Below are 16,145 nucleotides of genomic sequence, written 5' to 3'. Positions count from 1 at the left end.
GAGGGCCTGAAGAATCAACAGTCTAGTTGTACCTCCTCAGGCCTGTGTGACCCTGGGTGAGGCCTCTGTTTCCCGGTGGCTCTGAGAGATGGACAGGGAGGAAGGGGAAGAGAAATCACTTGCATTTCTAATACTCACAGCAAAGTCTTCCAATGAGAAGGGAATTATCACCCCCACTGACAATGCCATTCACTGAAGTGATCCCCACGGGTCCATCTAACCCAGAAGGGAAGGAAGGACCTGTTCTCACAAAACGGCGAGAGATGGAAGAAGGAAGATCAAGCCCACACCAATCCCTGGAAAGAGAAGCTGTGCTCAGGGCTTGAAAGAATTCCTATTTGGAAAATGATATCCCAGCCCCACAAGGCAATCCACAGCTTCGATGCTATTCCTCCCAAAATGCCAATGCATTTTCGCACCCAACCAAGAATTGCAAAAGGGGTACGGAAACAGAAAAGAGCCTAAATTGTCAATACAATCCGACGAAAAAGCCCCGATACGGACATCCAAGGTTGTGTGAAAGGAAATTAGACGACCAAACTAGGATCCTCAGGAGAGTATCGGAGAAGGCAATGGCGACCCACTCCAGTACTCTTGCCTGGAAAATGCCCTGGACGGAGGAGCCTGGTAGGCTGCAGGCCATGGGGTCGCGCAGAGTCAGACACGACTGAAGTGACTTAGCCGCAGCAGCAGCAGCAGGAGCCGGACAGTATGCTATTGGGAATACAACAACACACACAGATCCAGATCGATGGAATAAAGTTGAGGGTCCAGACACAGACCCCAGCATCCATGCTCAACTCATCTCTGACACAGAAGGGGAGAATATCCAAATGGGAACAAGAAAGCCTCTTCAATACATGTCCATGGGAAAACCAGACAGCTACATCTGAAGAACGCTATTGGTTTTGATCTCAGACCACCTCAATATCGGGGAAAACCTCACCCTAAAGGCTGATGTCATGAGATAGCTAGAAAGAAGCGTAGGTCAAAGGCTCCTTAACATCAGAGTCTCCTTGCCATTTGCTGGGCGGAGGTAGAAATGGGTCTCTTCAAGTAAGGGAAAGAGGTACACGAAGTACACCAATGGGTTTCCATCCAATGGAACCTCTTCACAACAGAGAAGCTAAGCAAGCATTCACAAATGCAAAAGAGAGGAAACGGAACACGAGAGACTCCTTGCAAGTGGTGTATCTGAGAAGGGGTTCATATGGAAAGAGACGAAGAATGCACAGCACTCAGATTCCAAGAAACACCACCACCACCCTTGACCCTTCCCCCATGACCAACTCCGACCTAAAGCCTTTCTCTCCCTCTAACCTATCCCTAAAACATAACCCTCATCTAATCATATACATGTGCATTCCTAGCATCCATCCGTCCACACACGAGAGAGAAAGAGGAAGACACAGACTGAATTGAGAAAGGAAAAGAGAGGGACACAGCCAGAGAGAGACACGGAACCAAAGAGAGGAAAGGAGTCGATGGTCCAGACTTTTCATCAATCTGTCTCGAAGGTAGAAGCAATGACAGCGCCCATCCACCCCAGAAGGGGGAAAAGGACGGAAGGTTTGGAGAGGAAAAGACAAGAACGCAGGGAGCCATTAGAAGCTCAGCCACCCGCAGAAGCCGAGCTGGGACACTTGAACAGAATCTCAATGGAAACAGAGGACCAGAAAGTTGGCCACTCTTTTCTATAAGAGAGGGAGACCTTCGAGTCTTCCTTTCGGTCCTCCAACTTGGATGCGGGGTCTCAAAACAGTCAGGAGGGGGAGTGCCTTTTCCTGGGTACCACGGCACATCCAGGCCTCGTTCTGCCCCATTCTGTGCTGTGTCAGCCCAGGAAGGAATCTTTCTTTCTGAAGTCTCAGCGCACACGCTCCACGTGATATCGGCCCCAGGTGGAAAGGCATGGAGCTGCTCGTAGGCCGACAGACCTAGGAAGCAGATGGGAGAATGACCGCCACTCTGCAGATGGAGAGACTGGGGAAACCCTGAGGGGCATATGCTTGTCCAGGGCCACACCACTTATGAGAAGAAGGAGCCTGGTCTGAGAGCAGCGGGGCCCTCGGAGCTCAGGCCCTGGCTGCACCCAGGCCTCCCCAGGGCTGTCGGCTGGGCTGGGTGGGTGTCACTGTGCCTGCACATGGCTTAAGGGTGGTGGTCGAGCAGTCAGAAACCCAGGGATTCGCTTGGGAAGTTTTGGGGAAGGGACCTCAGCACGAACCCCAGGAAATGATGTCACCTGCCGGCAACAGAACCCAACAGAACCCGCAACCCGGGTATCCAGGCCTCGAGAGCGGAGAGGAGCCCCCAGCCAGATCACTTGCTGCCGAGATGTTCTGCTGTTTGCCCCTGCCCAGAGGCCGGGGCCTCAGGAGAGCTCACAGGCAGTGTGCGTGGGCACCCTGTCGACGTTGGCTCAGGGCACCCCCGAGACGCCTCTGGCCCTTTGCCCGGAGAAACAGAAAGGTAACACGGGGAGCCCCAGGCCGGGCCAGGCCACCTCTCCCATGCCACCCGGAAACACCGGGTCCTTTGCCTGTGTGTGTGGATGCGGGTTTCTCGGGGCGTGTCTCCCTCAAGGAAGCCCAGGTGGATGTGGGGTCAGAAGCCTGCGGACAAGTTGTGTCCACACCCCAGGGGAGAGCATGCTGGGCGGGATGGGGAGAGTGCGGGCAGGGCCGGCCGCCCAGGCTGACCTCACACCCTCAGGTGGGTCTCTTTCCTCCCGGGTGGGGATCTGAGCAGACACACGTCTCTGACCCTTCTGGGCAGAGAAGTTCGAGCAGGCCGAAGCAGCGGCTCCACTGGCCAGGCCCAGCTCGGAAAACTCCCAGCATGGCTGGCTGACGGTCACTGTCGTTGCAGAGCTTCCCACGTGATGAGGCCGAGGACGGGGACACCCCATCCAGCTCCCGGAGGGAGGGGTCGGAGCACCACCCCCCCGCCCGTGAGGCCCAGTGCAGGCTCCAGGTGAGCGTGCCCACGGAGGCATCAGCCCCACCGGGGGCGAAGCGGAGGCGGGGAAGGCCTGCTGCCGAGACACCGCCCAGGATACACCCGGCGGCCCAGTCTGAGGCTGCCACGGAGCTCAGCACACCCGGCTCCGACCCAGAGTCCCGAGAACCCCGGCCTCTGAGGCAGCAGGAGGACCTGGAGCCCAGCACGCCAGAGCACAGAGGTGAGGACGCTGGGGCTGGTGTACGGGAGTGTGTGCGGAGGGGGTGCTGAGCTACACAGGGACGAGTCCCCGAAAGCTGCTGCTGGGCCTGCAGCAAGCGCTGGCCTCACACCCCCCGCCCCCCATCTTGCACACTTCAGTCCCAAAAGACATCCGACCCTGGGTATTCTTTGGGAATCTCTTGGAAGCTTTCTGTCCCGGGATACGCACATGCCAAGGCTGGCCTGCGGGCAAACGATGCTTCTCCCACAGCTCTAGCACTGGCCTCCAACTGGAACCAGGCTCCACTTCCCAGACCTGTCCCTACAGAGGTGGTGGCTCCAGGTGCAGGACCCAGGGATCCACCGAGGGCAGATGGAGAACCGAGACTTGCCCTCGCAGAGACACCAGGCCAGCTGGGTACTGGCCAGCACACCGGGCAGATCGGATCTCCGTGCCTGCAGGACCCCCAGCCCCAGGCACTGATGTCCCACCCCCTCAGCCAGAACCTCCACCTCCACGTGCACCTCTACCTGCTCGGCCTTTGGCAGGAGAACCCGAGGCAGAGGAGGAGTCACCGCCTCGGCAGGGAGAGCCTGCCCTGGCTCCCGCGCAACACCCAGACGCCCACGATGACTCACCCACCCCTGCAGGGAGAACGAGCCCCCGCTCTGGACAGAGACCCAGAGCCCTTGCCGGAAACACCACGTCCAGGGGAGCGGTCGGCTCTGCAGCCTCCATCCCTGTCTGCTCACCGTGGACGCCGTCAACTCGGTCTGCCCCCAGGGGACATGGAGTTCCTTTCCCCCGAACTGCTTTGCATTTGGTTTGTTTCCACCTTTCTGGTGATGTTTTCTTTTTTGCGTGGTTTCCTGTATTTTTGTTGGTTAAGTTGGGATTAGTAAACTTTTTCATCATTGTTGCAATTTGGGAACACTGTTGTGTAACTCTGGTGATACTGTGTTACCATCACCACTTTGTAGTTTCAGACCCGTTCCATCTTTATGCCCCACCCCCCAACAAAGCCTGGATTCAAGGCAAGCACGCCCTGTTCATCCCTCCGCCCGATCCTGAACACAATTTCATCTTTTCCTTCTGCATTCCTTCCTATATTCTTGGTGTCCCCAATCAATGACTCTCAGTGAAATGACTGAAGGAGTTTTTTTCGGACGCTCCACCTACTGTAAGACTCCACTGGAGAGTTCTCATGTTTATGTCCTTTGAACTAGCCTTTGATAGCTGAAAGGACGTTGTACGTCCTTTCAAGATACCATGTGCCAAACGAAGCCCTTTTGGCAAATGCCATCATTATCTCCAGGCAGGCATTGCTGTTTGAAGGGTGCCATCTCAGCCAGAAGGCAGAGGCTGAGCTCCTCTTGTTGCACCAGCTCCCAAAAGAAGCCAAGAAAGGGAGCTGGAACAACAAACCACCCCAACGCCCAGGAAAGCGTTCTTCATGACAGAAGGCTAGAAAATGACCCAACATCCTTGTGGCCCAGAACCCCTCTAGAAATTCACTGTTCCATAAAAAAGAGAAACAGATGGGAAGTTCCAAGGAGAGGCAATGCCCATGGCCAGTGTATTTTAGAGACGGCCTGACCGCTCCGGGGAAGACACGCACTGACAGAACCCCTTGGGAAACAGCCGTGATAGTCCTCACTGTCGTAAGGGATTCCTCTGGGGACAACCTGCCCTGGGCACCACACGAGGGAGCAGACCGGCTTCTCTTCCTCTGCCCCCACACCATTCACTCATGAAGGCAGCTCAGGTGTTCTCATGCCCTGCCTGCCTGCCTGCCTGGCTCATCCGTGAGCTGTGACCACCTCCAGGACAGGACTCCACCTTCTGCTCTCTGTGTACCGTGAATCTGCACACAGTGGGCTTTCAGAACCTTAGGAGACTTGAGCCATTCCCACTCGAGCCAGAACCCTCCCCAGGAAGGAAAACAGCTGTGGAGTCCTTTTGGCCCCAGCACTGGTTCCGAAACCCTGGCGGCTCCTAGAGCCTCTACGGTGTGAAGAGGGAGGTCCCTTTTGACAGAGCTTTCCGGCCGTCAGATCTAAGCTGCTGTTTCACTGTCAGCTGTGTCTCTTCCGTTGCAGTGTTGCAGGTGGGCCACGCTGCTCCAAAGGAGCTCACAAGCTGAGTTTCAAGGGAGGTATTGAGAGGACAGGGATGGCTACAACGTGCTGCAAACTGAGTGAGGGTCCCCACAATCCTCAGCAAAGGTGTGTGGTGTGCAAGTGGGGAGTAGAGGGCCCCCAAGTTCCAAAGGAAGGGAGGTACTCGGGAGCTAAAGCCCTTGGCTGCTGTGGTAGCAGCTGCAGATGGCAGCTCGTCCACAGTGCACTTCGAATGAGGTCATATGAGCGGGACTCTGGAAATGGCTCCGAAATCCAGAGAAAGGGGTCAGGGTATGTGGGAATCCGGCGCGGGTGGGGGGTGGATGAAGGAAGGTGTCCTTCCTCTCTCCAGTGCAATTTGGTTTGGTGAGTCTCAAAGCTACCAGATGGCACTTCCCAAGTCAGGCCCCCGCAGGAATCAGGGTGGGCTGCATGCCTCGGCCCCTGCCACAGGGACAAGCCACACCAGTGGCCTCCCTGAGCTCCAATGGCCGGATCTGGGGGTTCTGTCTGGGTGCACACCTGCTTGTTCTGGCCAAGTTCCCCGCTTCTCTGAGCACCAGCTTCAACCTCTCGAATGAGGACATCGATTGCTACCTTGGCACGTTACTCTCTTCATCCTGTGAAGACTCATTAGGCTTATCCTACAATTACTAGCTGGCCCGAGGAGATATCTCCTGAATCCAGATTAAGCTGGAGTCTCCCAGGCTCATCTGGCATGTCTTCCCTGAAGTCTGCCAAAACCCACACCCTTGCGTTTCCAGGGACTCCCCTTAGCCAGCTGGGCAGAAAACCCAGCATGTTTCAAACAAGCTGACAGACAAGCGGGAGAGGACTCACGGGCAGACGGCTTCCCTCAGGTCTCGGGTGGAGCTCTGGGACCACAGCAGCAACAGGCCATCCCAGTCCCTGGGCTCAGCAGCGCCCTCATTCTCACGCCGGCGGCTCTGCCCTGAGGGGAGCAGGAAGGTCACCAACTGCCGCAGGCGGACCTCACGCCCCTCCCACTTATGGAGCCTGACCTCCCCCGGCCCCACCCCTTCCCCTACCCCAGCAGGACGAGAGCTCCTCTTCCCCTGGCTTCTAACGTGAGGCCCGGCCCTGGGCCCCGACTGGGCACTGCCCCAGTCCGGAGCCAATCACAGTGGCCAAGGAGGTGGAAGGCACCGATTGGCCAGGGCCAGGTCATGTGACCATACTCCCCAGGAAACTCAAATATTACCAAGATTCCCTAAGAAACCAATGAACAAAATTATCCAGTAAAGGCAAACCGTACTTTTTAATGAGGCCAAAGTCACAGAAAAAAAAAAAAAAAAAAGCTTCACAATGAAGTGCTCAAGGAAGCTACAAAATAAACTTTCAAAAAAGTTTAGTAGTTTTTTTAATAGGGTGACGGAGAGCTATACCTATCCCATATATGTGAATTTAGGTTTAAACTAGATTTCCCTTGGCTATTTTATAAGACAAAAAAACCCACATCACCCCCTTTTACTCCCCCCCACACCCAAAAAGTGTTTTAATCTATTGAATTTTTGTGTCCTCAGTTGTGTCTGATTCACGGCAACTCACGATCTCTACACAGCCAGGCTCTTCCGTCCATGGAATTCAGGGCAATTTTTTCTGTCACAGTAAATGCCCACCCTGGGTGATCCAAACGGAAGGGCTCAGAGGCTCCTGAGAGACTAACTCCTTTCAGCTGAGCACAGAGCTGGCTCCTCACTGGGATGCCTGTGGCCTGGGGCTCCCAGAGGGGAGAGCAGCACTCGCCCCACCGTGTGGTCACTGCTGGAAGTGCAGGCTGCTCCTCACTCCCCCTTGACAGTGTCCCTGAGGGCAGAACAGTGTGAAGTTAATCAAGGTGGAAACGCAAACTCCAATGCAAGCAAACTTCCCTCAAGGTCTCCAATACCACTCAGGAACAGGGTATTGGAAACTGCAGGGGATGACATGAATGAAGATGGAGACTTGACACCTTACACCGAGTTCACTTCCAGTTATCCCTAGACAAACATTCCATGAAAACTTGTCACAAATCTAGAGGAACAATGAGCCGAAACCGGACACGTGCTTTGAGTCTTCACACACAAAACTAAAAGGCAGTCCACAAAAAAAACCAGGAGAATACAGTGGACTTTGCAAAATCAAAGGTATCTACTGTGGGAAAGACCTCAGTACAAAAGCAAAAGACAGGTCACACATCGCGAGACGAATGAGTGGAAACACAAAGCTTATCAAGGATGTGTCTCCAAACAGACAAAGAACACCAACACAACAAGCCTGTGAAAACTAGGGAAAGGTCTGAAGGGACACCAGACTGAGGAAGACACACACAGAGTATCCCGGATGATGTCCAGCACTGAGGGCCTGAAGAATCAACAGTCTAGTTGTACCTCCTCAGGCCTGTGTGACCCTGGGTGAGGCCTCTGTTTCCCGGTGGCTCTGAGAGATGGACAGGGAGGAAGGGGAAGAGAAATCACTTGCATTTCTAATACTCACAGCAAAGTCTTCCAATGAGAAGGGAATTATCACCCCCACTGACAATGCCATTCACTGAAGTGATCCCCACGGGTCCATCTAACCCAGAAGGGAAGGAAGGACCTGTTCTCACAAAACGGCGAGAGATGGAAGAAGGAAGATCAAGCCCACACCAATCCCTGGAAAGAGAAGCTGTGCTCAGGGCTTGAAAGAATTCCTATTTGGAAAATGATATCCCAGCCCCACAAGGCAATCCACAGCTTCGATGCTATTCCTCCCAAAATGCCAATGCATTTTCGCACCCAACCAAGAATTGCAAAAGGGGTACGGAAACAGAAAAGAGCCTAAATTGTCAATACAATCCGACGAAAAAGCCCCGATACGGACATCCAAGGTTGTGTGAAAGGAAATTAGACGACCAAACTAGGATCCTCAGGAGAGTATCGGAGAAGGCAATGGCGACCCACTCCAGTACTCTTGCCTGGAAAATGCCCTGGACGGAGGAGCCTGGTAGGCTGCAGGCCATGGGGTCGCGCAGAGTCAGACACGACTGAAGTGACTTAGCCGCAGCAGCAGCAGCAGGAGCCGGACAGTATGCTATTGGGAATACAACAACACACACAGATCCAGATCGATGGAATAAAGTTGAGGGTCCAGACACAGACCCCAGCATCCATGCTCAACTCATCTCTGACACAGAAGGGGAGAATATCCAAATGGGAACAAGAAAGCCTCTTCAATACATGTCCATGGGAAAACCAGACAGCTACATCTGAAGAACGCTATTGGTTTTGATCTCAGACCACCTCAATATCGGGGAAAACCTCACCCTAAAGGCTGATGTCATGAGATAGCTAGAAAGAAGCGTAGGTCAAAGGCTCCTTAACATCAGAGTCTCCTTGCCATTTGCTGGGCGGAGGTAGAAATGGGTCTCTTCAAGTAAGGGAAAGAGGTACACGAAGTACACCAATGGGTTTCCATCCAATGGAACCTCTTCACAACAGAGAAGCTAAGCAAGCATTCACAAATGCAAAAGAGAGGAAACGGAACACGAGAGACTCCTTGCAAGTGGTGTATCTGAGAAGGGGTTCATATGGAAAGAGACGAAGACTGCACAGCACTCAGATTCCAAGAAACACCACCACCACCCTTGACCCTTCCCCCATGACCAACTCCGACCTAAAGCCTTTCTCTCCCTCTAACCTATCCCTAAAACATAACCCTCATCTAATCATATACATGTGCATTCCTAGCATCCATCCGTCCACACACGAGAGAGAAAGAGGAAGACACAGACTGAATTGAGAAAGGAAAAGAGAGGGACACAGCCAGAGAGAGACACGGAACCAAAGAGAGGAAAGGAGTCGATGGTCCAGACTTTTCATCAATCTGTCTCGAAGGTAGAAGCAATGACAGCGCCCATCCACCCCAGAAGGGGGAAAAGGACGGAAGGTTTGGAGAGGAAAAGACAAGAACGCAGGGAGCCATTAGAAGCTCAGCCACCCGCAGAAGCCGAGCTGGGACACTTGAACAGAATCTCAATGGAAACAGAGGACCAGAAAGTTGGCCACTCTTTTCTATAAGAGAGGGAGACCTTCGAGTCTTCCTTTCGGTCCTCCAACTTGGATGCGGGGTCTCAAAACAGTCAGGAGGGGGAGTGCCTTTTCCTGGGTACCACGGCACATCCAGGCCTCGTTCTGCCCCATTCTGTGCTGTGTCAGCCCAGGAAGGAATCTTTCTTTCTGAAGTCTCAGCGCACACGCTCCACGTGATATCGGCCCCAGGTGGAAAGGCATGGAGCTGCTCGTAGGCCGACAGACCTAGGAAGCAGATGGGAGAATGACCGCCACTCTGCAGATGGAGAGACTGGGGAAACCCTGAGGGGCATATGCTTGTCCAGGGCCACACCACTTATGAGAAGAAGGAGCCTGGTCTGAGAGCAGCGGGGCCCTCGGAGCTCAGGCCCTGGCTGCACCCAGGCCTCCCCAGGGCTGTCGGCTGGGCTGGGTGGGTGTCACTGTGCCTGCACATGGCTTAAGGGTGGTGGTCGAGCAGTCAGAAACCCAGGGATTCGCTTGGGAAGTTTTGGGGAAGGGACCTCAGCACGAACCCCAGGAAATGATGTCACCTGCCGGCAACAGAACCCAACAGAACCCGCAACCCGGGTATCCAGGCCTCGAGAGCGGAGAGGAGCCCCCAGCCAGATCACTTGCTGCCGAGATGTTCTGCTGTTTGCCCCTGCCCAGAGGCCGGGGCCTCAGGAGAGCTCACAGGCAGTGTGCGTGGGCACCCTGTCGACGTTGGCTCAGGGCACCCCCGAGACGCCTCTGGCCCTTTGCCCGGAGAAACAGAAAGGTAACACGGGGAGCCCCAGGCCGGGCCAGGCCACCTCTCCCATGCCACCCGGAAACACCGGGTCCTTTGCCTGTGTGTGTGGATGCGGGTTTCTCGGGGTGTGTCTCCCTCAAGGAAGCCCAGGTGGATGTGGGGTCAGAAGCCTGCGGACAAGTTGTGTCCACACCCCAGGGGAGAGCATGCTGGGCGGGATGGGGAGAGTGCGGGCAGGGCCGGCCGCCCAGGCTGACCTCACACCCTCAGGTGGGTCTCTTTCCTCCCGGGTGGGGATCTGAGCAGACACACGTCTCTGACCCTTCTGGGCAGAGAAGTTCGAGCAGGCCGAAGCAGCGGCTCCACTGGCCAGGCCCAGCTCGGAAAACTCCCAGCATGGCTGGCTGACGGTCACTGTCGTTGCAGAGCTTCCCACGTGATGAGGCCGAGGACGGGGACACCCCATCCAGCTCCCGGAGGGAGGGGTCGGAGCACCACCCCCCCGCCCGTGAGGCCCAGTGCAGGCTCCAGGTGAGCGTGCCCACGGAGGCATCAGCCCCACCGGGGGCGAAGCGGAGGCGGGGAAGGCCTGCTGCCGAGACACCGCCCAGGATACACCCGGCGGCCCAGTCTGAGGCTGCCACGGAGCTCAGCACACCCGGCTCCGACCCAGAGTCCCGAGAACCCCGGCCTCTGAGGCAGCAGGAGGACCTGGAGCCCAGCACGCCAGAGCACAGAGGTGAGGACGCTGGGGCTGGTGTACGGGAGTGTGTGCGGAGGGGGTGCTGAGCTACACAGGGACGAGTCCCCGAAAGCTGCTGCTGGGCCTGCAGCAAGCGCTGGCCTCACACCCCCCGCCCCCCATCTTGCACACTTCAGTCCCAAAAGACATCCGACCCTGGGTATTCTTTGGGAATCTCTTGGAAGCTTTCTGTCCCGGGATACGCACATGCCAAGGCTGGCCTGCGGGCAAACGATGCTTCTCCCACAGCTCTAGCACTGGCCTCCAACTGGAACCAGGCTCCACTTCCCAGACCTGTCCCTACAGAGGTGGTGGCTCCAGGTGCAGGACCCAGGGATCCACCGAGGGCAGATGGAGAACCGAGACTTGCCCTCGCAGAGACACCAGGCCAGCTGGGTACTGGCCAGCACACCGGGCAGATCGGATCTCCGTGCCTGCAGGACCCCCAGCCCCAGGCACTGATGTCCCACCCCCTCAGCCAGAACCTCCACCTCCACGTGCACCTCTACCTGCTCGGCCTTTGGCAGGAGAACCCGAGGCAGAGGAGGAGTCACCGCCTCGGCAGGGAGAGCCTGCCCTGGCTCCCGCGCAACACCCAGACGCCCACGATGACTCACCCACCCCTGCAGGGAGAACGAGCCCCCGCTCTGGACAGAGACCCAGAGCCCTTGCCGGAAACACCACGTCCAGGGGAGCGGTCGGCTCTGCAGCCTCCATCCCTGTCTGCTCACCGTGGACGCCGTCAACTCGGTCTGCCCCCAGGGGACATGGAGTTCCTTTCCCCCGAACTGCTTTGCATTTGGTTTGTTTCCACCTTTCTGGTGATGTTTTCTTTTTTGCGTGGTTTCCTGTATTTTTGTTGGTTAAGTTGGGATTAGTAAACTTTTTCATCATTGTTGCAATTTGGGAACACTGTTGTGTAACTCTGGTGATACTGTGTTACCATCACCACTTTGTAGTTTCAGACCCGTTCCATCTTTATGCCCCACCCCCCAACAAAGCCTGGATTCAAGGCAAGCACGCCCTGTTCATCCCTCCGCCCGATCCTGAACACAATTTCATCTTTTCCTTCTGCATTCCTTCCTATATTCTTGGTGTCCCCAATCAATGACTCTCAGTGAAATGACTGAAGGAGTTTTTTTCGGACGCTCCACCTACTGTAAGACTCCACTGGAGAGTTCTCATGTTTATGTCCTTTGAACTAGCCTTTGATAGCTGAAAGGACGTTGTACGTCCTTTCAAGATACCATGTGCCAAACGAAGCCCTTTTGGCAAATGCCATCATTATCTCCAGGCAGGCATTGCTGTTTGAAGGGTGCCATCTCAGCCAGAAGGCAGAGGCTGAGCTCCTCTTGTTGCACCAGCTCCCAAAAGAAGCCAAGAAAGGGAGCTGGAACAACAAACCACCCCAACGCCCAGGAAAGCGTTCTTCATGACAGAAGGCTAGAAAATGACCCAACATCCTTGTGGCCCAGAACCCCTCTAGAAATTCACTGTTCCATAAAAAAGAGAAACAGATGGGAAGTTCCAAGGAGAGGCAATGCCCATGGCCAGTGTATTTTAGAGACGGCCTGACCGCTCCGGGGAAGACACGCACTGACAGAACCCCTTGGGAAACAGCCGTGATAGTCCTCACTGTCGTAAGGGATTCCTCTGGGGACAACCTGCCCTGGGCACCACACGAGGGAGCAGACCGGCTTCTCTTCCTCTGCCCCCACACCATTCACTCATGAAGGCAGCTCAGGTGTTCTCATGCCCTGCCTGCCTGCCTGCCTGGCTCATCCGTGAGCTGTGACCACCTCCAGGACAGGACTCCACCTTCTGCTCTCTGTGTACCGTGAATCTGCACACAGTGGGCTTTCAGAACCTTAGGAGACTTGAGCCATTCCCACTCGAGCCAGAACCCTCCCCAGGAAGGAAAACAGCTGTGGAGTCCTTTTGGCCCCAGCACTGGTTCCGAAACCCTGGCGGCTCCTAGAGCCTCTACGGTGTGAAGAGGGAGGTCCCTTTTGACAGAGCTTTCCGGCCGTCAGATCTAAGCTGCTGTTTCACTGTCAGCTGTGTCTCTTCCGTTGCAGTGTTGCAGGTGGGCCACGCTGCTCCAAAGGAGCTCACAAGCTGAGTTTCAAGGGAGGTATTGAGAGGACAGGGATGGCTACAACGTGCTGCAAACTGAGTGAGGGTCCCCACAATCCTCAGCAAAGGTGTGTGGTGTGCAAGTGGGGAGTAGAGGGCCCCCAAGTTCCAAAGGAAGGGAGGTACTCGGGAGCTAAAGCCCTTGGCTGCTGTGGTAGCAGCTGCAGATGGCAGCTCGTCCACAGTGCACTTCGAATGAGGTCATATGAGCGGGACTCTGGAAATGGCTCCGAAATCCAGAGAAAGGGGTCAGGGTATGTGGGAATCCGGCGGGGGTGGGGGGTGGATGAAGGAAGGTGTCCTTCCTCTCTCCAGTGCAATTTGGTTTGGTGAGTCTCAAAGCTACCAGATGGCACTTCCCAAGTCAGGCCCCCGCAGGAATCAGGGTGGGCTGCATGCCTCGGCCCCTGCCACAGGGACAAGCCACACCAGTGGCCTCCCTGAGCTCCAATGGCCGGATCTGGGGGTTCTGTCTGGGTGCACACCTGCTTGTTCTGGCCAAGTTCCCCGCTTCTCTGAGCACCAGCTTCAACCTCTCGAATGAGGACATCGATTGCTACCTTGGCACGTTACTCTCTTCATCCTGTGAAGACTCATTAGGCTTATCCTACAATTACTAGCTGGCCCGAGGAGATATCTCCTGAATCCAGATTAAGCTGGAGTCTCCCAGGCTCATCTGGCATGTCTTCCCTGAAGTCTGCCAAAACCCACACCCTTGCGTTTCCAGGGACTCCCCTTAGCCAGCTGGGCAGAAAACCCAGCATGTTTCAAACAAGCTGACAGACAAGCGGGAGAGGACTCACGGGCAGACGGCTTCCCTCAGGTCTCGGGTGGAGCTCTGGGACCACAGCAGCAACAGGCCATCCCAGTCCCTGGGCTCAGCAGCGCCCTCATTCTCACGCCGGCGGCTCTGCCCTGAGGGGAGCAGGAAGGTCACCAACTGCCGCAGGCGGACCTCACGCCCCTCCCACTTATGGAGCCTGACCTCCCCCGGCCCCACCCCTTCCCCTACCCCAGCAGGACGAGAGCTCCTCTTCCCCTGGCTTCTAACGTGAGGCCCGGCCCTGGGCCCCGACTGGGCACTGCCCCAGTCCGGAGCCAATCACAGTGGCCAAGGAGGTGGAAGGCACCGATTGGCCAGGGCCAGGTCATGTGACCATACTCCCCAGGAAACTCAAATATTACCAAGATTCCCTAAGAAACCAATGAACAAAATTATCCAGTAAAGGCAAACCGTACTTTTTAATGAGGCCAAAGTCACAGAAAAAAAAAAAAAAAAAAAGCTTCACAATGAAGTGCTCAAGGAAGCTACAAAATAAACTTTCAAAAAAGTTTAGTAGTTTTTTTAATAGGGTGACGGAGAGCTATACCTATCCCATATATGTGAATTTAGGTTTAAACTAGATTTCCCTTGGCTATTTTATAAGACAAAAAAACCCACATCACCCCCTTTTACTCCCCCCCACACCCAAAAAGTGTTTTAATCTATTGAATTTTTGTGTCCTCAGTTGTGTCTGATTCACGGCAACTCACGATCTCTACACAGCCAGGCTCTTCCGTCCATGGAATTCAGGGCAATTTTTTCTGTCACAGTAAATGCCCACCCTGGGTGATCCAAACGGAAGGGCTCAGAGGCTCCTGAGAGACTAACTCCTTTCAGCTGAGCACAGAGCTGGCTCCTCACTGGGATGCCTGTGGCCTGGGGCTCCCAGAGGGGAGAGCAGCACTCGCCCCACCGTGTGGTCACTGCTGGAAGTGCAGGCTGCTCCTCACTCCCCCTTGACAGTGTCCCTGAGGGCAGAACAGTGTGAAGTTAATCAAGGTGGAAACGCAAACTCCAATGCAAGCAAACTTCCCTCAAGGTCTCCAATACCACTCAGGAACAGGGTATTGGAAACTGCAGGGGATGACATGAATGAAGATGGAGACTTGACACCTTACACCGAGTTCACTTCCAGTTATCCCTAGACAAACATTCCATGAAAACTTGTCACAAATCTAGAGGAACAATGAGCCGAAACCGGACACGTGCTTTGAGTCTTCACACACAAAACTAAAAGGCAGTCCACAAAAAAAACCAGGAGAATACAGTGGACTTTGCAAAATCAAAGATATCTACTGTGGGAAAGACCTCAGTACAAAAGCAAAAGACAGGTCACACATCGCGAGACGAATGAGTGGAAACACAAAGCTTATCAAGGATGTGTCTCCAAACAGACAAAGAACACCAACACAACAAGCCTGTGAAAACTAGGGAAAGGTCTGAAGGGACACCAGACTGAGGAAGACACACACAGAGTATCCCGGATGATGTCCAGCACTGAGGGCCTGAAGAATCAACAGTCTAGTTGTACCTCCTCAGGCCTGTGTGACCCTGGGTGAGGCCTCTGTTTCCCGGTGGCTCTGAGAGATGGACAGGGAGGAAGGGGAAGAGAAATCACTTGCATTTCTAATACTCACAGCAAAGTCTTCCAATGAGAAGGGAATTATCACCCCCACTGACAATGCCATTCACTGAAGTGATCCCCACGGGTCCATCTAACCCAGAAGGGAAGGAAGGACCTGTTCTCACAAAACGGCGAGAGATGGAAGAAGGAAGATCAAGCCCACACCAATCCCTGGAAAGAGAAGCTGTGCTCAGGGCTTGAAAGAATTCCTATTTGGAAAATGATATCCCAGCCCCACAAGGCAATCCACAGCTTCGATGCTATTCCTCCCAAAATGCCAATGCATTTTCGCACCCAACCAAGAATTGCAAAAGGGGTACGGAAACAGAAAAGAGCCTAAATTGTCAATACAATCCGACGAAAAAGCCCCGATACGGACATCCAAGGTTGTGTGAAAGGAAATTAGACGACCAAACTAGGATCCTCAGGAGAGTATCGGAGAAGGCAATGGCGACCCACTCCAGTACTCTTGCCTGGAAAATGCCCTGGACGGAGGAGCCTGGTAGGCTGCAGGCCATGGGGTCGCGCAGAGTCAGACACGACTGAAGTGACTTAGCCGCAGCAGCAGCAGCAGGAGCCGGACAGTATGCTATTGGGAATACAACAACACACACAGATCCAGATCGATGGAATAAAGTTGAGGGTCCAGACACAGACCCCAGCATCCATGCTCAACTCATCTCTGACACAGAAGGGGAGAATATCCAAATGGGAACAAGAAAGCCTCTTCA

General features: G+C 54.7%; 2 protein-coding genes and 1 long non-coding RNA gene across 3 annotated transcripts in view; 2 read left to right on the top strand and 1 right to left on the bottom strand.

The window, feature by feature from the left end:
- LOC145517351 (uncharacterized) overlaps positions 1 to 16,145 on the bottom strand; it is a 131,507-nt gene that overhangs the window by 87,019 nt on the left and 28,343 nt on the right. The window contains exons 12-19 of the long non-coding RNA XR_014061988.1: positions 14,501 to 14,758; positions 13,771 to 13,882; positions 11,563 to 11,679; positions 9,356 to 9,581; positions 6,856 to 7,113; positions 6,127 to 6,238; positions 3,919 to 4,035; positions 1,712 to 1,937 (exon numbers count right to left, since the gene is read on the bottom strand). This is a non-coding gene — a long non-coding RNA (uncharacterized LOC145517351). The remainder of the gene's footprint in view (positions 1 to 1,711; positions 1,938 to 3,918; positions 4,036 to 6,126; positions 6,239 to 6,855; positions 7,114 to 9,355; positions 9,582 to 11,562; positions 11,680 to 13,770; positions 13,883 to 14,500; positions 14,759 to 16,145) is intronic.
- LOC145517148 (uncharacterized) lies at positions 104 to 4,097 on the top strand. The gene is made up of 3 exons (XM_081519410.1): positions 104 to 2,472; positions 2,872 to 3,184; positions 3,437 to 4,097. The coding sequence occupies exons 1-3, from the start codon at positions 2,236 to 2,238 to the stop codon at positions 4,063 to 4,065; spliced, it is 1,179 nt and encodes a 392-aa protein (XP_081375536.1). The 5' UTR covers positions 104 to 2,235; the 3' UTR covers positions 4,066 to 4,097.
- Positions 9,924 to 11,733, top strand: LOC145517210 (uncharacterized). Its single transcript, XM_081519478.1, has 3 exons — positions 9,924 to 10,116; positions 10,516 to 10,828; positions 11,081 to 11,733. Exons 1-3 carry the CDS (start codon positions 9,982 to 9,984, stop codon positions 11,707 to 11,709), a joined length of 1,077 nt encoding a protein of 358 aa, XP_081375604.1. The 5' UTR covers positions 9,924 to 9,981; the 3' UTR covers positions 11,710 to 11,733.

Source organism: Giraffa tippelskirchi, chromosome 8 (genome assembly GCF_054371585.1).
Source record: "Giraffa tippelskirchi isolate mGirTip1 chromosome 8, T2T-mGirTip1v1.2.pri, whole genome shotgun sequence".
Taxonomy (NCBI): Eukaryota; Metazoa; Chordata; class Mammalia; order Artiodactyla; family Giraffidae; genus Giraffa; species Giraffa tippelskirchi.
The sequence above is the reverse complement of the archived record's forward strand: the minus strand, read 5'-3'. Positions and strand labels throughout refer to the sequence as shown.